General features: G+C 41.5%; 1 protein-coding gene across 1 annotated transcript in view; it reads left to right on the top strand.

Moving 5' to 3' along the window:
- The window catches only part of SYCP2 (synaptonemal complex protein 2), a 69800-nt gene that overhangs the window by 43429 nt on the left and 1231 nt on the right, over nucleotides 1–25140 (top strand). Inside the window, 14 exon segments of the mRNA XM_066626430.1 lie at nucleotides 44–218; nucleotides 2326–2387; nucleotides 4975–5172; nucleotides 5372–5573; nucleotides 9842–10068; nucleotides 10453–10635; nucleotides 13446–13533; nucleotides 15346–15489; nucleotides 17840–17970; nucleotides 20120–20214; nucleotides 20324–20423; nucleotides 21426–21484; nucleotides 23370–23448; nucleotides 23843–23899. Of these exon segments, the coding sequence (XP_066482527.1) occupies nucleotides 44–218; nucleotides 2326–2387; nucleotides 4975–5172; nucleotides 5372–5573; nucleotides 9842–10068; nucleotides 10453–10635; nucleotides 13446–13533; nucleotides 15346–15489; nucleotides 17840–17970; nucleotides 20120–20214; nucleotides 20324–20423; nucleotides 21426–21484; nucleotides 23370–23448; nucleotides 23843–23899 (1800 nt within the window).

Below are 25140 nucleotides of genomic sequence, written 5' to 3'. Positions count from 1 at the left end.
CTGATGGCAAATAATGGTTTATCAGTGTTTTCTTGTTTTATAGAACCGAACAAATAAAAACAAGCAACACCTTTTCAGTGACACAGATACAGAATACAGAGGAGATGACACTAAGATGGATATTAGCTGGCTAGGAGAATCCAGTAGAAAACCTAAACCTCAGCTGATAGACTATGGCAGGATCAGAAAACAGAAGAAACCTAAAATGCTGCAAGCAGGTAAACTATTTATAATAATGTAATGATTTGGCATGCTTAAAGCAGATCTAATTAGGAATTTATAGAAATGGATGAGATATAGATCAATGTTTGGAGTTTGCATTGTTGAAGAGTAGAGTATTCAACCTCTCCAGACTGAGAGCAAAGTCCAAAGTCCAGCTGAAATGTCTTCGTGACTTCCTCTTTGCCGACGATGCAGCTGTCACTACCCACTCTGCCAAAGATCTCCAGCAGCTCATGGATCGTTTTAGCAAGGCCTGCCAAGATTTTGGACTGACGATCAGCCTTAAGAAAACACAGGTCATGGTTCAGGATGTGGACTCACCTCCCTGCATTACAATCTCTGCGCATGAACTGGAGGTTGTCCATGACTTTGTGTACCTTGGCTCAACGATCTCCGACACTCTTTCTCTCGATACTGAGCTAAACAAACGCATCGGTAAAGCAGCTACCACGTTTTCCAGACTCACAAAGAGAGTCTGGTCCAACAAGAAGCTGACAGAACATACCAAGATCCAGGTCTACAGAGTTTGCGTCCTGAGTACACTTCTGTACTGCAGCGAGTCATGGACTCTCCGCTCACAACAGGAGAGGAAACTGAACGCTTTCCACATGCGCTGCCTCCGGCACATTCTTGGCATCATCTGGCAGGACAAAGTTCCTAACAACACAGTCCTGGAACGTGCTGGAATCCCTAGCATGTATGCACTGCTGAAACAGACGCCTGCGTTGGCTCGGTCATGTCGTGAGAATGGATGATGGCCGGATCCCAAAGGGTCTTCTCTGTGGAGAACTCGTGCAAGGAAAGCGCCCTACAGGTAGACCACAGCTGCAATTGTTGAAGAATGTTAGGAAATATAACAATATTACTCTCAGATGCATCACAAAAGCTTGCAAATCTAGTTTTGTGATAGTTAAAATCAGTATAAGATATTGAGTCATGAGCAAGAAGGTGAGCCACATTTGGATTCAGTCACCAATCAACATTGTATCTTAGGTATTTTGATTTTATTTATAAAACACATAGACATTGCTGTATTGAGATATGTGTTGAAGGAATAAAAAAAATTATATACAGTCCTTATTAAAAAGCAAAATGCTTAACAGGCTAATAGCAAAGCCCATACTCCCCAAATCATCTGATGTTCCAATTTGACCTCCACAAACTCTTTTTGACGTGTTTCAAACTTATAGCCAATCCTAACTTGCACTGGAACAGGCAGGCTGGCTGGTCTATGCTGAATCCAGCGCAGGATTGGAGGTGGCTGTGGGGCAACTTGGGATATGTTTCCCCTTACCCTAAGCAGTGCCCCAGCCACCTCAATGGGACTATTTGAATCTGCACCAGCTAAATTTCTGGCACAGATCCACTCAGCCCGGTATTAGACTGGGCTGCTCAGGAGATGGGTTAGGATCCAGCATAAGTGCCAGAGGCCAGTCCCACCCCCTTCTGAGGTCCAACCAGCCACCAGTCCAACTGCCACCCTTCTTCCCAGAGCCCAGGAACACCCTCCCTGCCCTCCCAAAGCCCCTGCGCCTGCAACCTGGCAGCAGTGCGGAGTTAACTTTGCCGGGGCTTGGTCTGGGGCGGGGAAGCCAGTGCACTTCCTTGCACCTGTCTCCCCAACTCCTGCAGTAGTGCGTAAGTGCTTTATGGCACGTTTGTAACACCCACAAAACCAGCGCAAGTGACTTGTGCTGGTTTAAGTGCAATTTAGGATTGTATTCATAGAGTATCTTTCTAATACTGATATGGTCTATTAGAGTCACATGCTTAGCTAAACAGTAGACAGAGTCATTGCATACAGATCTTCAGTTGACAAGTAGGTCTCGTTTCCAGATTGCTAAAGAAAGTGGTTATGCATAGAGTCTATATGGTTCTTTACAAACATGGAAACTAGTAGTTTATAGCATAGGCAATTTTAGGGTCACCCCTATAACTAAGGCACTGTGGGTCTTCATTTCTTTGACATGTTGGATACACTGTACTGATGGTTTGAAAATTAGCTCTATGTACTGAAGTAGGCTATGTAGGATATAATTGGCAAAATAAATAGTGGACTTCTTGAATAAATATTGTTTTTATTTTCTTCATTTTTCCCCCCAGATAAATCCCCTGTGTCAAGCACGAAGGAAATATCTCAACAAAAGAAAACAAAACAAAAACAGGTATGGTAAACCTACCTCTTACATTTAGACAGAGTCTATTCATATGAAGAAACATTTAAAATGTTTTGCTAATACCCTTTTAATAACACAGGCCAACACGCATTTTGCTTCCTTAAACGTTACACCAATTCCTGGGTATATTTGAGGTGCCGATTCCAAAAATGGCATCTGTTTTGCCCTATCACGTCATAAGAACAGCCCTACTGGATCAGGCCATAGGCCCAACTAGTTCAGCTTCCTGTATCTCACAGCGGCCCACCAAATGCCCCAGGGAGCACACCAGATAACAAGAGACCTGCATCCTGGTGCCCTCCCTTGCATTTGGCATTCTGACAAAGCCCATTTCTAAAATCAGGAGGTCGCACATACACATCATGGCTTGTAACCCATAATGGATTTTTCCTCCAGAATCTTGTCCAATCCCCTTTTAAAGGCATCCAGGGCAAATGCCATCACCACATCCTGCGGCAAGGAGTTCCACAGACCGACCACACGCTGAGTAAAGAAATATTTTCTTTTGTTTGTCCTAACCTTCCCAACACTCAATTTTAGTGGATGTTCCATGGTTCTGGTGTTATGTGAGTGTAAAGAGCATCTCTCTATCCACTTTATCCTTCCCATGCATAAATTTGTATGTCTCAATCATGTCCCCCCTCAGGTGTCTCTTTTCTAGGCTGAAGAGGCCCAAACGCCATAGCCTTTTCTCATAAGGAAGGTGCCCCAGCCCAGTAATGATCTTAGTCACTCTCTTTTGCACCTTTTCCATTTCCACTATGTCATTTTTGAGATGTGGTGACCAGAACTGGACACAATACTCCAGGTGTGGCCTTACCATCGATTTGTACAATGGCATTATAATATTAGCCATTTTGTTCTCAATACCTTTTCTAATGATCCCAAGCATGGCATAGCCTCTTTAGTGAATGGTTCAAGCAACTTCATCATGAGGAAGCCTACACCATGGCCTTCCTCATGAGGAAGCTGCTTGAACCATTCACTAATGAGGCTATACTATATCTCCAAAACTAGATGTGATAGGGCAAAACGGATGCCATTTTTGAAATCAGCACCTCAAATTCATATCAAACCACCATAAAGTTTGGGAAAAACTTTTCTGACCCTCAATTTTATAGGCCTGTGTAATCATCTTAAACACTCTGTTCCCAAATCCATCGGCTTAAAGAAATAGAATGTTTGCTTCAGATAACCTGAACCAAATTGGATTCAGATTAAGAAATGTTTGAATTCCCCTCAAAATGGAATCCAGCAGATCACAAGTGGATCTGCTAGTTAGGCTGCTAGTTAGGAGACTGAAGCTATAATGGATGTAGTACAACTACATGCTAGATACAGAAGATTGCATAGTACATTATACATTTTAGAAAGCTAGGATTACAATGAAAAAAGGCTATAGAAAGAACTGGACAATCAGTTTGACATGTCCAAAGGTGGCTATGGTTAGGTGTTTATGGCAGTCTTTACTTAAACTTTTGCTGTGTGTTTTATTTTGTGAGCCACTTTGAATTCCCTGCTGGTCTAAATTAGACCCGTTGCTGCGGCTGGGGCTTTTCCCAGGGCAGAGGGGCAAATGTCCCCTTACCTCAAGGAGACTTCCAGCCTGCTCAATTCCCATGCTGTGTGCTGACCCCTTTGCATTGGTGCTGGATAGGATTGAACTGTAAGTTTCAGGACAAGATGCCATTGTTCCTTACATGAGTGTTTGAATTTGTTTGGCAATCTTGAAGAAATTTGGAAATGAGGAGTAAAAAGACACCTTTTGGCCAATATTTCGGTAAAGCAAGTGCTTGCAAATAGTGTATTAAGATGAAATGGATTAAAGAAGATGCCAATGCCAGACTGAAGGAGATAACTGAGTGCTGTTTGTTTCTGGAGCGAGCACAAGAACTTGAGTACTGAATTGCTGAATTTGACTGTCCTGGTTTAACTAATGAAGATTTTATAGGTGATTGAAATATGCTCCACGCCAGCATAATTGCAGAATTCTTGCTATTATCAAATTTAGAACTATGGTAAAAAATGTAATGATGACTCTGAGAAACTGAGAGAGATGAAAAGGAGGCAGTCACAGAGGCCTCCTTAAGGTATGGGAATATTTGTTCCCTTACCTTGGGGCTTCATTGCGGCTGCACTTGTGCTGGAAAATTGGATAGGATTGGGCCCTGAGGCTCTGGCTCATGGACTATGTTTGTAGGCAAACAAAGAGAGCAAGAATTGCTTGGCTAGAGGACCAGAAAGGGCAGATTTCAGTCTGTAATGTCTCTGTTTTGCTACTGATCTAGGCTACCATATCGAGACACAAGTACTGTGAGAGTGTAGCCAATGAAACAAGTCAGGATTTAGCCAAGATTCTTAGTTTGGACATAAGGCAGAACAGTTACAGGCCAACTTCAAACTATTGGTTCAGATTATGGTTTAATATGGGTCTGTTTTTTCTAAAATAAACCATGGTTAGTTGAAGGCTTCTGGTAAAAGACACTATAGTTGTATAAAAGAAACGGTGGCTTTGCTTTGTGTGACATCAAAACCGGCCCACACTATTCAAGTGTTTTGTTTGTTTTCTCTAAAGATAAGATCCTGTTTAGATTCTGTTCCTAAAAATCAGAGTGTCAATGAGGCTGAAAAAAAACAACCACCTATCAGATCAAAACAACCTCGAAGAGCTGCGCTAGCCAAAAAAAGTTACAAAGAGCTTTCTGATTCAGAGGCTGATAGTGCAGAGGAAACTTCAGAACCCTTAATTAAGAAAAACATATTAAAAGAACATGTAAGGAGCATTTTTTCTTCTGTATTGAACATTATTGTAAATTTTGTTAGTATTTACATGTTAAAGAATGACCAATGAATTTTTGACAAATATTTAGATTATTTCATATATTTTAAATATTTATTTTGTTTCTGATATATCAGTGCCAATTGTGCTTAGCATCCAGTGAAATGTGTTTGATCCATTTTTGTACCTCTAGCCAGAACGCAAAAATATAAAAAACAAACCTATGAATCAATTGAAGGTACAGCAAAGGATTGTTTCCAATGAAGCAGCAAAAGGAAAATTGGTAAATCAAGAGAAAACCTCCACTACATCTAAAGATGGTATGCCAAGAAGAAAAATGGAATTATCACCAATGGCTTCATCAGAGAGTCCAGCTTCTATTGAAATAATGAGAAGTAAGTATTTTATATTTCCTGGTGTAGAATTGAATAAATGTTGTTATACAGAGTGTTGAATAAAGCTAAACACAAAACCTGAAATTATATACTTCTTACTCCACATTTATAAATACGCTTTAATCTAAAACACTTTTTAGATAACTAGACTTGAATCTTAACAGTGTTTCCCTAAAAGCTCCAGTGCCTTTGCTGTTGTACAGGTCCACCATTGCCCTCCTACAGAATCTGTATAACAGCAGGCTGTCAGGGCCAGATTCAGAAGTGCTGGTTTCACAGTAGTTGTGAGTAGCTAGATATTTTCTAGAGTTCCTGTCAGGGTCAAGCTACATAATTTTAACTGTGTGTGTACATTTGTTTATATGCAACATCGCATACAGAGAGGAGAGGTTCATCCTTTGCTCCCATGCCACAGTTGCAACAAAACCCCTGGCACCTCAAAGCTGTGTTATCCCCAGGAGAGAAACTGCTATTACAGTTGCCTTAGTCTGGAAAAAATGGGTTGAAGTTTCTCTACAAAGGGCAGCCATACATACCAGCACAGGATCAAGCTGAAATCTCAACATTATTTTAAGCATGGGCTATGCAGCCATGTACTTGTTTTTTCTTTGTTTAAATAATACCTGCAGACTAGTTTAATAGGGGCTTTAACCCTCTGGCCCAACCACAGTCCCAACTACATTCCCCAACAGCTGCTATTTGACTCTAGAGGAAAGTTCTATTATGCCAGAGAATTCTTCCTGGGGCAAATAGCTCCAGGGGACTGATTGGGACCAGGGTAGAGAAAAAGGGTTGAAGCCCCTTCCCAATGCTATAGTCACCTTGATTGGGGGCCCTGGGTATGCTATTTAACAAAGAAAACTGAACCCTAGTGCTGGACAAGTGCTGTTGGTAGCCTGCGCTGACTGCCGAGCAGCAGAAAGGTAAGTGGGGACGTGGGGGGAGGCGAGCGGAGGGCAGGGGGGAGGTGTGCCGAGGGGAGGGAGCGTGGAGGGAGGGAGGTGGGACCTGTGGAGTGGTGCTTCACTGGATCCAAAGCCTCTGTGTTGGGCTCACCGCCTGACACAGAGGCTTTTGATTCACCACCAACGTTTTCGTTGGTGGTGAATCGAGTAGCCCCATTGTGGGGCTATTCTCTACCCAGGGGAAGGGGACGAAAGTCCCCTTCTCCCAAGGAGCCACTGGCGGCTGCCCAAAGTGCATAGGATGTGGCAGCAGCCATTTTCTGCACCACCGCAACCTGGGCAACTCAGGATTGGGCTGTCAGTCTTTGCTACATGTGATTTATAGAAGAACTGAGGGTAAAAATGCCACTTTTTCCTCTTTTTTTAATGCAATACTTTATTTATTTATTACAGATACAGGTAAGGAACATTGGATAGGCTTAGGGCTAGGACTACATAGGTTACACACAAGGATACTGGCCATCAATTACAACATACATTAATCCAAACGAAATTATTCATCAATACAAAAATTATCATATTCAGTGATCTACTGATTAATAATTTAACTAAACAATCAATATTTTTTCTCTAACCTTATCTATCCAATCATAAAAAGGCTTCAAATTTTTACTTATACACTCTTCTTACCAGTAAACTAATAACTAAAATAAAATCTTTCTTATCTGAGTCTTAATTTCTAATATCACATCTAAAAGGAATATCTCCAATTACAATGGTATTACACACATCAATATCTCTTATAACATATTATGTATCATTTCCCAAAATTTCCTTATTTTTTTGCCTATCCACCACATATAATAAAAAAATTCCCTCAATTCTTTACTCATCCAACATTTATTTGATGACCCAATGTACACTTTTACTATTTTCTCTAAAATAAAATTGCCATCTATAATTTATTTTTATATAACTTCTCTTTTAAAAGATAACCCTTTTATTTATCTTAATACCACTTTAGTTTTCACAGTACTTATATTCCCAATTTCCATTTCCATCTACTTTAATTTAATATAATTAATAAAATACTTTTCATTTCTAACAAAAAATTTAAACCATTAATAACTACATTAAAAAAATGTTTTTTTCTACTTGCTATTCAGCCATTTTAACTGCTGTCTTGATACTTGTTTTGTTCTCTGACTTCTTGGTACTTTCCTTCTTGCTCCTCCCACTACTTCCATTTCTTCTTTTTCTTAAATCTTCTAAATTTCTTGGCCTCTCTCTTTTTTTCCTTCTTTTTCTTCCTTCTGTTTTTGAATTTAATCCCAAAGTTCTTCCTCTTCTTGGGACAGCGTACTCTCTGGACGTTCCTTCTATTTTCTTCCTTCAAATTCTTAATTTTTATAGTGACGGTTACTTTTTCCATCTCCTGTCTCACTTCAAAATACTCCACTTCTTTAGTTTCGCCTGACATTGGATCCATTCTTTTTTCTTGTCTATTATTTGTAATCCGTCCCTGCTTGCTTAACAGGGAGGAGTTTGTCTGGTTCATTTGTTCAGATAATTTTCTGACCTGTTGCTCCATTTCACTTCTAAAATCCATCAAGAAATCCATTAATAAGGACTGGCTTTTACTTTCAAGTGCCATTTTTGTCCATATCAAATCCAGCCACTTCTTATAGGGCTAATTTCCAGTTTTTGTGAACAAAAAATATAAATCTTTGTTCCAAATCCAATCAATAAGAATGTCAAATCAATCAAACAATTAAAGAGTCATCCAAATCTTTATCTTAGATATCTTCTTCCACAAAGTGTGGATCAATAATCCAGACCCATAACACTGTCAAATTAAGTTAGTATGCCTTTAAATGACCAGGCTTGAATCAAGGCTTTTTGCTGGGAAAACAAAAGTAAAATTTGTTTCATCCGTTGAAGATTACTTATTTATTTCTCTTCAGTGCATACCATTAAACAAAATAACCTTGTGTTTACTCCAGCAGGGGAAATCCAAATTCACTTATTTCCCCTCTGGGTGGCTACTGGCCAACATAAATAATCTTAAAGTTATCTTTTCCTCCTTCAGACCTCTTGATTGCAGTTCTCGTTAAAGCCTTTTAATGAGCCAAGTCTACTCACATTTTAAAGCTTTTTTCGCTGTCATGTTGTATCTAGGCCGTGGGAGGGGGAGTTCTCAGCTTTCCGGATCTTCTCCAAGATGGTGAACGGGATAGAATGTGATTCAGCACAGAGCAAACGGAGAGAAATCCTTGAAATTGCCTGTTTCAAAGGACTCCCCTGTTCAAGCTCTCAGATCTTCGTACCGTCTTCCTGGCAACGAAGCGTACCTTATTTGTTGAGGCACATGAAAACACATCTATTTAGCAGTCCCCCCGGGAGCCCTCTGAGGTTCACTGCTACTTCGCCAAGTGCTGGCTCCACCCCCCCAAAATGCCACTTTTTCCAAGAGGTGAAAACTGAGGGAAAATTCTTGCTTTTATTATCCCTATCCCTAATTGCTGATTTCATTTTGTACATGGATTATTTGTTATGGGGTGCTATGCATTGGAACTTAATAGTGATGTCTTTAGTACATAAGAACCTAAGAACAGCCCCACTGGATCAGGCCATAGGCCCATCTAGTCCAGCTTCCTGTATCTCACAGCGGCCCACCAAATGCCCCAGGGAGCACACCAGATAACAAGAGACCTTATCCTCGTGCCCTCCCTTCCATACATACTCCCTAGTAAGTATGGAAATCAGGAATCAGATTTTTCTTTACTATGTGTTCTCAAGGAGTCATAGCACATGCATACAGAAGACTCCAAGTTCATGAAATGGGCTACATCAGAATGCCGGATGCAAGGGAGAGGTCAGATGCCGGATGCTGGATGCCAGAATGAGGTCTCTTGTTATCTGGTGTGCTCCCTGGGGCATTTGGTAGGCCGCTGTGAGATACAGGAAGCTGGACTAGATGGGCCTATGGCCTGATCCAGTGGGGCTGTTCTTATATTCTTATATTCTTATGCCTTGGCATTTCTAGTTAGAGTGGACTGAGATAGACCACTTCTGAAACTTTGGAGAGTTATTGCCAGTCAATGTTATATGAATAGTCTCACTAAATACAAGGAAGTATCACATAGCATAAGGATGCAATCCTATATGTAATAAGCCCTATTGGACACAATGGAACTTACTTTGCAGCAAACATGCCTAGGATTGTGTTATAAGAAATATCCCTGTTCATAAATTTGTAATAGGTAAAATATAAGATTCATTTGCAGGTGAAATTTACATTACTTGGAAATCATGTTTTTTTCAAATTTATAATACTTTTTGTTTTATTTTTTAATTGTTTAGGTAGTGAGAAGAGTATTGAGGAAGAATCTACTCAAGAGCGTATTTCAGTGAGACGATCATCATTATCATCTTTTATTGGAGAATTAACACCTGAAAAGGAGGAATCGATCAGCAATATTGAAAAAATGAATAAAGGGAGTGCACAATTAAAGCAGCCCTCTGAAAAAGGCAAAAAGCTAATAGCTCAAAATGAAAGTTTGTCACCTATCTTAAGTCCACTTTCTTTGGTATGTTGACAATATATTTTAAAAGAAATATTTTCATAAACATTATCTGATGAGAAAGCAATCCTGTGTGTGTTTTCTCAGAAGTAGTTTTATTGATTTCAGGTCCCAATCCCATCCAACTTTCTAGCACTGATGCAGCCTTGTCTTGTGCTGCATCCTGTAGTGGGGGAGCAGTCATGGAGGCCTCCTCAAGGTAAGGGAGTGTTTGTTCCCTTACTTTGGGGCTGCATTGCAGCTGCATCAGAGGTGGAAAGTTGGATGAACTGGATAGGACCCTCATTGACTCTACAGATGTCATTGATCTATATAGTTGCATAATAAAATTGAAAAAATGGCAGTATACCTCCATTGCCAATCATGATTTTCTTGTTTGTTATTATCTAGCCCAACTTTACTCCTTTCACTACAAGCAAAACATTTACCAGTGAACATGATGAAGTTGCAGACCCTGGAGATAAAATATATGATGCTGACATAACAGTGAGCATTAAAAATTACCCTTTGGACAGATCATCTGATACAGAACTGAAAAGTTGTTCTGAGAAGCTCATGAAAAATAGAAAAGAGGTACATAATTACACTGCCCTAAGCTCTTTGGAGGAAGGGCGATATAAAAATGTGAAAAATAAATAAATTACCAAGTTTAGATTTTTTTTGAAAAAGTAGCTCTGTTTTGGTTTATAGTTAGTAACTACTGTATTTGTAGGGCCCATTTTTCATGTTCTTCATTTCATTTTTCGTTATGGAAAAAACAAATTTAAGAGAGGAACCTATACAAAATCTATCTATTTAAAAGGAAAGCATCCCACCTGAATAATTGCAACATTTCTCATTGTTTTTACAGAAGTCACAACCTTTTTGCTAGTGACCTCTGAAATGTATAAATACAATAAACAGTTTTTTTCCTACTACATTTTTTCCTACATTTCCAAAACCAAGCTCAGGACACTATCCAATCAAAATCACACACTTTTTAAAGTTCCATTTGTTTTAATGAAGAGATTTCAGTGCATACTTAATTTTCTAATCAGGTAAATGGGACTATACATTGTGTTAGGCTGTGAAGGGCAAGGAAGCTTCCTTCCGTAAATGGAAGTCTTGCCCTAATGAAGAGAATAAAAAGGAACATAAACTGTGGCAAAAGAAATGTAAGAAGGTGATAGGGGAGGCCAAGCGAGACTATGAGGAACGCATGGCCAGCAACATTAAGGGGAATAATAAAAGCTTCTTCAAATATGTTAGAAGCAGGAAACCCGCCAGAGAAGCGGTTGGCCCTCTGGATGGTGAGGGAGGGAAAGGGGAGATAAAAGGAGACTTAGAGATGGCAGAGAAATTAAATGAGTTCTTTGCATCTGTCTTCACGGCAGAAGACCTCGGGCAGATACCGCTGCCCGAACGGCCCCTCCTAACCGAGGAGTTAAGTCAGATAGAGGTGAAAAGAGAAGATGTTTCAGACCTCATTGATAAATTAAAGATCAATAAGTCACCGGGCCCTGATGGCATACACCCAAGGGTTATTAAGGAATTGAAGAATGAAGTTGCAGATCTCTTGACTAAGGTATGCAACTTGTCCCTCAAAACGGCCACGGTACCAGAAGATTGGAGGATAGCAAATGTCACGCCTATTTTTAAAAAGGGAAAGAGGGGGGACCCGGGAAACTATAGGCCGGTCAGCCTAACATCTATACCGGGTAAGATGGTGGAATGCCTCATCAAAGATAGGATCTCAAAACACATAGACGAACAGGCCTTGCTGAAGGAGAGTCAGCATGGCTTCTGTAAGGGTAAGTCTTGCCTCACGAACCTTATAGAATTCTTTGAAAAGGTCAACAGGCATGTGGATGCGGGAGAACCCGTGGACATTATATATCTGGACTTTCAGAAGGCGTTTGACACGGTCCCTCACCAAAGGCTACTGAAAAAACTCCACAGTCAGGGAATTAGAGGACAGGTCCTCTCGTGGATTGAGAACTGGTTGGAGGCCAGGAAGCAGAGAGTGGGTGTCAATGGGCAATTTTCACAATGGAGAGAGGTGAAAAGCGGTGTGCCCCAAGGATCTGTCCTGGGACCGGTGCTTTTCAACCTCTTCATAAATGACCCGGAGACAGGGTTGAGCAGTGAAGTGGCTAAGTTTGCAGATGACACCAAACTTTTCCGAGTGGTAAAGACCAGAAGTGATTGTGAGGAGCTCCAGAAGGATCTCTCCAGACTGGCAGAATGGGCAGCAAAATGGCAGATGCGCTTCAATGTCAGTAAGTGTAAAGTCATGCACATTGGGGCAAAAAATCAAAACTTTAGATATAGGCTGATGGGTTCTGAGCTGTCTGTGACAGATCAGGAGAGAGATCTTGGGGTGGTGGTGGACAGGTCGATGAAAGTGTCGACCCAATGTGCGGTGGCAGTGAAGAAGGCCAATTCTATGCTTGGGATCATTAGGAAGGGTATTGAGAACAAAACGGTTAGTATTATAATGCTGTTGTACAAATCGATGGTAAGGCCACACCTGGAGTATTGTGTCCAGTTCTGGTCGCCGCATCTCAAAAAAGACATAGTGGAAATGGAAAAGGTGCAAAAGAGAGCGACTAAGATGATTACGGGGCTGGGGCACCTTCCTTATGAAGAAAGGCTACGGCGTTTGGGCCTCTTCAGCCTAGAAAAGAGACGCTTGAGGGGGGACATGATTGAGACATACAAAATTATGCAGGGGATGGACAGAGTGGATAGGGAGATGCTCTTTACACTCTCACATAATACCAGAACCAGGGGACATCCACTAAAATTGAGTGTTGGGCGGGTTAGGACAGACAAAAGAAAATATTTCTTTACTCAGCGCGTGGTCGGTCTGTGGAACTCCTTGCCACAGGATGTGGTGCTGGCGTCTAGCCTAGACGCCTTTAAAAGGGGATTGGACGAGTTTCTGGAGGAAAAATCCATTATGGGGTACAAGCCATGATGTGTATGCGCAACCTCCTGATTTTAGGAATGGGTTAAGTCAGAATGCCAGATGTAGGGGAGAGCACCAGGATGAGGTCTCTTGTTATCTGGTGTGCTCCCTGGGGCATTTGGTGGGCCGCTGTGAGATACAGGAAGCTGGACTAGATGGGCCTATGGCCTGATCCAGTGGGGCTGTTCTTATGTTCTTATGTTATATTAATATAACATTTTGAGAACCTATATTTCTAAAAAAAATTCCATATATTAGCATTACTGCAGAAAATTAATCTCAAATTATTTGAGTTCTTATGCTTTCCAAATTTGATGAATCTTTGGGTTTTTCACATTTTTAAAAAAGTCAGATTATTTTTAGGAAAATGTTTTATATGTAAGGTTACCCTAGCATACCATTGCATTGGTTACTATTCTGAAACTATGTTTAGGTATCAAAGTCTTCACCTTTATCCACACCCAGCAGAAGCAGAGAAGAACTATGGCATGAAGTACCTCTTGCTCAAATACATGAATCTGGTATGCAATCTTCACTTTCTAACCACCCACTCCTGTACATACGTACCTGAGAATAAGTCCCATTGAGTATCACTGGCTCAGGTCTGCATTGACCTGTAAAGGCAGATGAGGCCCGGAAAGAGGGTCAGGTTTCAGCAAGTGTAGCTGCCAGCAAACTTGCCCCCTTCCTGGACCCAATCCACCCTCCTCCCAGCTTCATCACAACCCTTTTCAATCCAGTCCCCGCCGTGTTCCACCTGCTCCCTGCCTCTTGCCTCTAGGCATCCTTATCTGAGGTGGTGGGCATCTGGTGTCTGTTACTGTGTGGGCCCATCCTCTGCTTTGGCAGTGGCCATGCTGCATCAACAGCTACAAAGCATGCTATGCTAGCAGAATGAGCATTCCACCGACATAGCACATGGTTAAGATTAACTCCATAGTGAATGTTCAGTAAACTGTAGACAAGAAAAATCTGATTTGTATCCTGAATTTTACTTGGTCTGCCAAAACAGGTTTCTTTACGTTTCCTGAGAGTTTGGGCTCTAAGTTACTAAACTCCTGATTGCAAGTAATTACACTAAACAGTCCAAGCAATTTGTTTATTTCTTGCCAAAGGATTCCTCTCTAGTTTTCCTTGCTTCCTTTTTGTCCCATTGCTGTTTTATGGTGGCCAAGGCAAGCCATGTATTCAACCTCTCTAGTGCACTTTTTCAGTACCCAGATGTTGCAGAAAAGTAACTTCTTTTCCTGACAAGAAAACTATGGCATTTTTGTGACTGCAGACTGTGCCTTTGGGGATTTACATGTGTGTACAAGGACATAGTTGAGGAGGAGCAAGAGGGAGTGGTGATCTGGGACTTCTTCTATACTAGGAGCAGTGATGTTATAAATAGGATCACTCAGGTGCTACCTTCAAAACTTTTGTCAAAGGATCAGGTTCTGCAGGAGGCAAACTGAGAAATTTGCTTTAGCATATATATTAGAGTCTTCTAAGCCATCATCTTTAGAAAAGATGCCTGACAGACAATATGTAACTCATGCTACATTAGGCTACAATTCCATGCAAATTTACAGAGAGTAAGAGCCCAATCCTGAGCTTGATGCGCCAGCTTACCACCAGGCGAGTGCCCTTGCTAGCCCAGCACTGGTCAGGTGCCTGGCGTCCGCCGCTCGGCGGTTGCATGAACTGCCAAGCCATGGTAAGGAAAGTGGGAGGTGGGGAAGAGGCGTTCTGGGGGGGGGAGATGGGCAGAGGGTGGGGAGAGGGCGGGGAGGAGGTGTGACGGGGAGGCAAGAGGCAGGGAGAGGCGGCACCGTTAAAGCTTCGCTCCACTGGATCCTGCGCATTTGTGTGGGGCACAGCGCCCTACACAAATGCTTTTACCATTGCAAGGCTACTTCCCTTACCCAGGAAAAGGGGACGAAAGTTCCCTTCTCCCGGGGTGCCGCCTGCGGTAGCCCAAGGTGTGTAGGATGCAGCGGCAGCCATTTTCGGTGCCACTGAAGCTGTGTGCCATGGGAGCTCCAGATTGGGCTGTAAGTCCTGTGAAATACAGTGGGACTTACTTGTGATCAAACATGTAGAGGCTAGCAATTTTATATTTATCTGGGATTTTTTTTAATTAAAAAAAAATAAAACACTCTAATGAAGAAATGTAATGCTGAAATTTTTTGTATAGTCTTTATGGGGCATGGCTATGGGGCATGACAATGAGTGTCATGACAAGTTCCTGCACTTCAAAATTTATCACTATACCACTGTGTGTGTAACTATATAAATCCGTATCAAATTTCTGTGGTTTGTAACAATCATTTTAAATACCTTATTTAAAGGACCTACGGAACAACCTAATTTCAAACGACTATACCAGAATGATACAGGAAGTGATTCCGATGAAGTGGAAACGAGGAGAAAGGAAAGCAAACGAAAACTGCTCCCTAGAAAATTATTTAAAGCAGATGATAACACTAACAAAGGTCAGCTGGAACTGAAATTGCTGTAAAAAATGTTAAAATATGAAGTGCTACAATATGTCACTCCGTTGTTTAATTTACAGTATTAAAGGCATTTAAGTAAAACAACAAAGGTTGGGATATAAAGAACTGCACAGTGTGTTTTGTGCTCCAGGAAGTTATTTGGTAGACGAAGGGGGGCATTCCTGACTCTTGGGGAAAGCCACTCCCACTACCAGGAGGCAGGGCCAATTGTAGATGGTCTTCTCCTCCAGGATGGGCTTCCCATTTCCCCAGACTGGCTCTGCCTTTGCTAGGGCAGGAAACTAATCTTTTGAGCTCTGTAGCTCAGCATTTTTCTTTACATTGTTCCCTTCTCCTTTCCCCCCAATCTCCTACCACATTCTTTCACATTTGTTAAATAACCCCAGCTCCTGGCATAGATTTGTAAGGGAAAGACAGAGACAAAACAGATGCAGAATCTAGTGGTTAGCACTGGCATCCAACTGTTCCCCCCCTTTTCTACTGGTGAAACTGGGATTCGACTGGGGAAAGATAGTTCTTGTGGCTATCACCTAAAGATATGAAGGCCAGATAGTGAGCGTTCACCCTGAGAAAGCCTCCCTCTAGATTAATAGGGTACCCCAAAATCTGTAGAGTTCTGTTAAAAACCAACTTTAGTGGAATGTGATGGTCTGAGGGATGTGGCAACCCATTTGCTCCTGAGTGAACTGAGACCAGGTGGGAAAACAGTAAGAATATGTTTATTAAAAGGCTGAAAAATCAAAATAGAAGAAAAATGTACAGGATGAAAATTTATAGGACTGATCAACTAGCAAAAGGAGGAAGGGAGAATGGTAGCAAAAGTTGTTAAGGATGTTAAAATGCAAGAGGGAAAATAAAAACCTTAACTTGACTAACTTGGTATGTTCACTACTGAACTTACCCATGCTGTTCCAGGGCCCTGGTCCTAACACCCCCACTTGTAGCAAGATAAGCAGGCAAGCCCCTGTGAAGAATTATATGCTTCTAATCCAGAACCAATTATCTGGGCCAAAGGGATGTGATACCCCACTTTTATAATCTCTTAGGAACAAATGTTTCCATACTTCTCAACAAATGCTTCCATAATACAGACAAAAGCTGATATTTCTTTACTCATGTAAGTAATCTGTGGAACTTCTTGCCTCAAGATGTTGTGATGCCACCTGGCCTACATTGATAATCACCTTGATTTGGATCAATTTATGGAAGAAAAGGCCATCACAGGTTACATGTCATTATGATTATATGCAGTGTCTGAATTTTAGAGATAGCCTGTCTGAATGCCATATGCAAGGGCTTGGCAACAGGATACAGGTGTGCTTCCCAAGGCATCTGATAGGCCACTGTGAGATACAGGAAGCTGGACCAGATGAGCCCTTGGCTTTGTCCAGCAAGGCTCTTTTTATGTTCTTATATTCTTTCTACTCTTTTGCATTCAATCCATTGATTATGCCAATATGAGGGCTCCTTGCTACTTCACAATGAGTATTTTGTGACTATTGTTATTAAATGCTCTAGTCATTAAATGCAACTATTTATAGTAAACTAAAGATAGTAACATTTAGCTACTCAAAGCTGATTCATGGGTTCAAAGAAATGGCAAAAGAAGCATACATTGCCTGTGGAATGAATCATGAACTTAGGTGGATCCTTGGCCTCCATAGGATAAGGGAACATTTGTTCCCTTGCCCCAGGGTAAGCCCATGGTAGCCCACCAGGTCTACTCAGACCTGTGCCAGCAATATTTGAGGCACAAGTTTGTGTGGATCTGTGAAGGCAGATTGAGCCTGGCAAGGGGATGAAGAGTCAGGAGATGCTATCGCCACCAAACCCGCCTGCTTTGTGGGCTGAATCTGCCCTCCTCATGATCCCTTCTCCATTCCGTCCACCCCCATCCTGTTCTGCCCACTCCCTTCCGCGCCCTCAGTGATCATACCTGCAGTGGTGGGTGTCCCAGGCCTGTTGCTGTGCAGATCCAACACTCACTACTTCTGTTAGTGACCAGGTTGCACATCCTGGCATGCCATATTTGCAACAGCCAGAAAGTGTGTTACGCTGCTGGAATGCGTGTTCTGGGAGCTTAAAGTTAGGGAAGGATTTGGCCATAAGACTCATGAATCACTTATGGTTCTTTCACTCCTTGATCATACAAATTAGCTGTAAAGTCTTTTTAACTTGTAGCACTTTCTCTGCTAACATCCCTTATTGTGGGATATTGAAAGAACATTCTTCAAGTCCTTCATCTGAATAAAAACTGTATCTCTCGAAAATCACATCTATAAGATAAGTACCCCATTGAAAACATTCATAATGTTTTAACATTTTTCAGTATCTGAAAGCATATCTACTTTGTCAATCAATGACATATCTGGTTTTGATGGAGAAGGCTGGGATGCTGACAATTCAAGTGTAGGGGTGATTTGTCAGAACCTTCATAAGGAGTTTGCCAGGAAAATTCAGGTAAGTCTTTTAGCGTAGCTACTGTCGTATACCATTTTTGTATTGCTGTATTATATAATGTCTACTTTTTTGTATATTGGTGGTTTTTAAAAAAGATAATCTACATTTATGGAATGTCATGTCTGGGATTAATGTGGGTTATGACATTGAAATGAACAATGTTTAGACTGATAGGCAATGGTTGAATAAAGCTGCCTACTACTACTACTACGTTTCACCTACTACTATGGTGGGCATTTTCAAAGGACAAAGCAACAGCAAGTAGCTCTTCAAACTACCCAGTATAACTGAAGTTCTGGTTAACAAAACAACAACATGAACACAAGAAAGGAGACACTGAGTATAAATGAGTCTTGCTTACCAGTGCTAAAAAATACAAGATTTTAAGAATAACAGGTACTTGGGACTTTAAGATCAGAACATCTGTTACATCAGATATACTGGGGAGTTTGTATAGCCAGTTAAAGCCAGATGAAAAGTGTAGATAGGTGCCATTTTGGCAGCTACCAGAATGGGACCTAACACAATGGAAACCTTAACAGAGACTGGAGTGAATGCCCTGATGTCCATGTACACTTCCATTAAACACTTCAAAGTAGGCATGTTTACGTCAGCAGAAGTTCCCTTTGACCAATAGCTGAGGCAGTTTTCACAATGAATAAGAAGTTACTGAAGAACTCCTGTTCTAGGTATGGTACTTCTGTGGTATGTTCTAGTACACAAATGACCATCTTGTCACTGTCTGCGAAAAAGGGATTCCTTGACCATGACTTAACCGCTCAATCTTTATTCGCAGGATATGATGATGGATCTCATAATCCAGTACCATATCCTGTGAGTCACTGGCATGGCAAGCACTCCATAGAGCTGCCACCAGCACAAACACCAAGAAGCTGCGCATGGGGAAAGTGGCCCACAGCACTTCCACTGTCACCATTGTGTTGGCAGCTGAGGCAAATCAGGGATAGGGATCAAGCTGTGCCAGGAGTGGGAGAGGGTGGATTGATTGATTTATTTAGCATATGGCATATAATACGTGAACTTATATATCAATTAGACTAGATCAAATGTCAACATCCAGTTCATCCAGCCATTCAAGGACAGAGTTATCTTCATTGAAAAAGTCAGACCATGGGCCAGTGTACGCCCTCAGTTTGCAGCAAGACACTGTGGTATATGGTTTGGCGGGAGAACCCACAATCACACAGTGGGGTAGATACTAGCCCCCATTTAAACACTGAGTCCTGACAAACACCATGTAGGGAACGGATCCTGTTCAAAGTTTTCCAGTGCTGGTGAGGTAAGTGGAAACCTGGCACCATAAGTGTAAGATCGTCCTGTAGATCAATCCTAGTGCTGATGTTCTGAGAGTAGTGGCTGGACCTCCCCATCTTGTTCCTATTAATTTCTGGAGTATGTTGTTCCTGGTATTGATTTTTGCGGACGTATTCTCAAGGTGTGACTTATAAGAGAGAGTCCGGTCCAAAGTTACTCCAAGATATTTTGGATGAGGATTGTAAGGGAGTAAGGGAGAGGGTGGATCTTGGCAGCAACTGTGCGCACCAGATCTTATCTCCCCCGTCTTAGCCCAGACCTACCCCCAGAGGTTCTTCAGACTTATGCCACAAAAAGAGCTGGTGTATTTTGAGGAGACCCATTGGGGATCAGACAGCCTATGGAGATGTAAGTAAAAATTTTCTTACCTTTCCTGGTCTGCCTGGTCCTTGGCTGGCTTATAGCATTGAGTGCTCCACTATGTATTGGTGCCGCATGATCTGGGCCAACCCTGGGCAGGATTAGGCCTACCTAACAATCCAGTAACAGTTTGGTTACTGTTCAGCAATTGTTCTGGCACTGCTCTCCATGTGCTTGTAAATGAAATCAAACATTTCCTGTGCCTTTTGTTTTCTTGAAGAGAGCTATCCCCATTATTTTTTAAATGATTGCTATAGTACTTTTCCAGAGCTAGATTATTTTCTATAAATGTTGGGAGCTGGGAAAACCTTCAGGGTGACTGATAGACTGACCTTCCTAGTTTACATGGAAGGGGCAAAAGTTCACCAGGAGAAAGCTCCTTATTCTAGTCTCAGCAACAGTGGAACTCATTCTGAAAATAGGGGGAATAATCATATAACTGTTTTGTTTCTAGTTCCGTTCAAAGAGAATGGACAGCTTTACAAAGCAATCACTAAAAGCAGCTCATCAGCATATGAATACATTAAGTACTGAGTTACATGAGCACAGGTCTGTATGGAATAATAATTCAATAATGAATGTTATAAAGTTATATATACTTTATATATTGCATATGTTTAGTTTTCTTTGTGTTTTTGTTTTGGGGGAATCTTTCCAGGACCAAACAGCTGGAAGATTTTCATGCCTGCATCATCAAGGAGCTTGAAAATTTTGAAAAGGATTCACTGGCTTTGAAAAATACAGAAAAAGAATTTTCGGTATGTGTTTGCATTCATAAAAACATTAAACTACTTGAGATTGTTGTGTTTAAATTTAGGGCATTTTAAAGAGCTTCTGAATAAATGAATTTGTAGTGAACATAAGAACAGCCCCACTGGATCAGGCCATAGGCCCAACTAGTCCAGCTTCCTGTATCTCACAGCGGCCCACCAAATACCCCAGGGAGCACACCAGATAACCTGCATCCTGGTCCCCTCCCTTGCATTGGCATTCTGACCTAGCCCATTTCTAAAATCAGGAGGTTGCACATACGTACACATCATGGCTTGTAACCCATAATTGATTTTTCCTCCAGTAACTTGTCCAATCGCCTTTTAAAGGCATCCAGGCAAGATGCCATCTCCACATCATGCAGCAAGGAGTTCCACAGACCGAACACATGCTGAGTAAAGAAATATTTTCTTTTGTCTGTCCTAACCCTCCCAACACTCAATTTTAGTGGATGTCCCCTGGTTCTGGTGTTATGTGAGAGTGTAAAGAGCATCTCTCTATCCACTTTATCCTTCCCATGCATAATTTTGTATGTCTCAATCATGTCTCCCCTCAGGCATCTCTTTTCTAGGCTGAAGAGGCCCAAACGCCGTAGCCTTTCCTCATAAGGAAGGTGCCCCAGCCCAGTAATCATCTTAGTCGCTCTCTTTTGCACCTTTTCCATTTCCACTATGTCCTTTTTGAAATGTGGCAACCAGAACTGTACACAATACTCCAGGTGTGGCCTTACCATCGATTTGTACAATGGCATTATAATATAGTGAAAAATACCTGATTTCCATCTATCTTTTTTTTTTTTTGCAACTTCTTTCCTCTGTTTTGGTCTCTAGCCCCGCAGAGGCTTCTCTAATACCTCAGCATTTTAAAAAGGTCTACTTTCCGCTACAGTAGCCATTGTCCTGGGCTGTTTTCCTAAGACTTTGAAATCTGCCCCATTGCAGAAAGACTGCATGGCAGAGCCAACCATGTGTTGTTGTTTTTTTCTGTAGAATATTTGGAAGAAGCATTCTCAAATATTTACCACGTACAGGAAAAGTGAGCAGCAGAGGTTAGTGTGTTTTCTCATAGAATTAAGTGGATGCGCTATATATGTTCTTTCTACATTTCTATATATTTCTGTATTGACTCAATATATCTTTGGGCTAAACATCTGAATTCTTTCCTTCACATTGAAATTAAAGCAACTGTATGTTGTATTAAAGTTGTTTCATAAAGTTTGCCGGACAAAATTGCCAGTATTGTGTGCCTTTATATAAATCCATAATGTTTTCATAGCTAGAATAGTGTATACATTTCTGATTTCAAAAAGGAGTAGAGCTTGAGAAGAGCAACCAGAATTATCAAGGAATTGAAGCAGTATGAGAAAAGGCTAGTGTTTGGGTCTTTATTTTAACTTAAGAGGGAACACAGTAAAAGGTATAGGAATGATGTGGTGGCATTTTTCATCCTCTCATATAGAACTTGCTTTTCACATAACTTTCATATAACTGGAACTTAAATGCAGCTAAACTGATGACTGTAAATGCTTACAAAAGAAGCATTTCTGCACAAAATGTGTAATTAACTGAAGGAATTCAGTGCCACAAGATGAGGTGATAGCTGTAAAAGGGTGTAGTCCTCTCTTCCATGAATTTGTCTATAGCAGGGGTGTCCAAACTTTTTGGCATCATCTCTCTGACACTGTGTCAGGGGCTGGGGCTAATGTAAATGAATTAGTTTACATTTCAAATTTGAATAAATTTACGTAAATTTACACAAACAGTGGGGGGAGTCCTCATCCCACAGCTCACATGAGACGTTCAACAGTCACCCTCATGCTGAGAGCAGTTGCATCGGGCCAGGATGTGCTGTATATTCCTTCTAAGTCTCTGGAGGGTCAGACACTCATTGGAGGCTGGGGGCTCCCTGCAGGCTAGATTGGGAGTGCCTGAGGGCTGCAAGTGGCCCCAGGGCCATGGTTTGGGCACCCCTGGTCTATAGCTATTGGCCATGATGACTAAATAGAGCTGCATGGTGGGAGGCGGTATGCCATTGAAGAGCAGGTGATGGTGGTAACATCAGGGAGAGGACTATTTCCTTTGTGCCTTGCTTGTGTGCAGCTTCAGGGCATCTGGTTGACCATTGTGCAAAGCAGGATGCTGGAGTAGATAGACCTCTGATGGTCTCATTTTCTTTTGGCTGGTTAGTATAGCTAAACATAATCCAATCGTTTATCATCATAAGTGCTTTTAAATATTTGGTTTGTAGAGAGATCCATTTTCCAGCTTTATAATTCTCCTGAGTTTTCATTTTTCATCATTCTGCCGGGGGGCGGGGGCGGACGGACTATATCTTCAGTCTCCCTGAACACTGCTTTGCATGCCAAAGGTCTCAAATTCTGTTCCTGGCATATGTAAGCAGGGTTGGAAACAGACCCTGCTCTGAAATGCTAAAGAACGTTGTCGGTCTGGGTAGACCATCCTGGCATATGTAAGTGGGGTTGGAAATGGACTGTGCTGTGAAATGCTGGAGAGCTGCTACGGGTCTGGGCAGTCCATCCTGGCTGGATGTCTATGGTCTAAATCAGTATAGAACAGGCTCACAGCCCAATCCTGAGCTGCCCAGGGTGCGGGGCTGTGGCGGTGCTGAAAATGGCTGCCACCACATCCTGCATACTCTGGGCAGCCGCCGGCAGCTCCTCAGAAGAAGGGAACTTTTGTCCCCTTTCCCCAGGTAAACCGAGTAGCTCTGCAATGGGACTTCACAGTTCACTGCCAACTGAAAGGTTGGTGATGAATCAGGTGCCTCCATGTCAGGCAGTGAGCCCAACACAGAGGCTCTGGATCCGAGAGGCAGAGGCGCGCACTGTTCTGGATTGGACCCTTAGACATTTCTCCTTGTGTATACTAGTATACAAATATACTAATAGTATGTTTTGTTCTGTATTATCTTAGGCTTCAAAGTATTAAAACTGCATTTGAAAAAAATATTTATTATACTCCGGACTGTGAGGAAAATATTTTTACATCTGAGGTATGTCATTTCTCCTTCTACTCAAAAAAAGGAGAAAATACATCCTGCCATTCAAGCCAACCTTTTAGGGTCCAAAAAGATACTCTGATTGGACTTCTGTTTGCCCTCCGCATGCAGTACTGGCTCTGTTGGTGCAGCTGCATACTATGAACTGGTAGGAGATAAGATTGGGCTGTAAGGTAATGTGTAGTTTAACGCTGAGGGTGTCAGTTTTGGATCTGCAAGTGGATTGCTTTTGGCTCCATAAACCCTTACTACAGACTAGTTGGCTGGTTGTATTTTTCCAACTTCCTGTCCCAAAACTCTGAGAAGGGTGGGGATCTTTAGGCCAAATGCAGTGGCTTGATTTAAAATAGAGAGTTTGGGAGTAAACTTTGTTTTGCATATATTTTAGATGCATCTAATGAAAGAAGATATGAAGGGGTTTGAAGAAAGACTTCTCAAGGAAATGGTAAATACAGCAATTATGTCATTGTTCTTTCTAGCACATTCTTAGGAAAAACATAGGATACTTCCATGTTACTTTGGGTGCATGTATGTGTTTAGTTTTGTAGCTTTCCTTTTCTAGGACTTCAAATAGAAGTACAGTTACCCTAAAGAGATGAAAATATTACGCCTAATTGATCCAACTACATTTAAGTATAGCAGAAAGTTATTTGTTCACCATTGTGTTTGCATATCTGCACCCTAGCCGAAAATATCAGTATTGCCACCTCCAGCGGTGCTGATTACCTGGCCATTGCATATTGGATTTGGTCCTCCATGTTCTCTCTTCCTCCCCAAAATCCTCATCAGGGATGACTGCTTTCAGAGCTTTCAATACAAATTGATCAGCAGGAGCACTGAGCATACGTTTACAGGTGCAAGATATTGTTTTATGTTCTCTAGAACAATTGTGTCCTAGCTTTCAGTTTTGGAAAAAGTTAACTTCAAATTTAAAATAAATAGTATGAAATAATAAAAAAAATCAGCATGATGTTGCATAGGAGCATTAGTATCACAGAAATGTGTTTCACATATAATCCCTTGTTGTTATAACACACATAGTAAAATTCAGAGAGCTGACCATGGAAGCTCCCAGGAAATCCTCCTAGAGCAGGGGTGCCAAACATAAGGCCCATGGGCCAAATGCAACCCCTTGAAGCTATTTTTCCTGCTCCCATTATAATGGGCTCTCCCAGCTTGATAATTGGACTCTCTCATATCTTGAAAATAAGAACAAGATTTGCCCATTTTCTCTTCTGTCATTTGCAGCTAATGAGTTCCTAAGTAAGAACAATACTTATTGCTGGCCACCATCTGCTTAATGATATCACTTTCTGCTTAATAATGTCATATCTGGCCCTTAGCAGACACCACAAATGCTAACTTGGGCCCTCTGTATGAAACGTGTTTGACATTCCTGCCCTAGAGTATCTCCAGCCTCTGCTTGAAGATCTCTTGAGCACAGGTATAATGCCTAATCCCTCCGTTCATTATTAACCACTGCTGTAGTATAGTGCGGAACACTCCCTTTTGCCCTGTCTTCCCACAAACAAACAAACACCATACTTTTACCTCTGACTTCGTATTTGTTGTATATATTGTTAATAGTAGTTCAGTTTTTACAAAAAAAAGTTTGTCTTAATGTCCTAGTTAGTAGGTTAGAGTGCAGTCCTAACCAACTTTCCAGCACTGGCATAGCTGTGCCAG

This window comes from Tiliqua scincoides, chromosome 4 (genome assembly GCF_035046505.1).
Source record: "Tiliqua scincoides isolate rTilSci1 chromosome 4, rTilSci1.hap2, whole genome shotgun sequence".
Taxonomy (NCBI): Eukaryota; Metazoa; Chordata; class Lepidosauria; order Squamata; family Scincidae; genus Tiliqua; species Tiliqua scincoides.
This window is presented reverse-complemented; position numbering and strand designations above follow the sequence as displayed.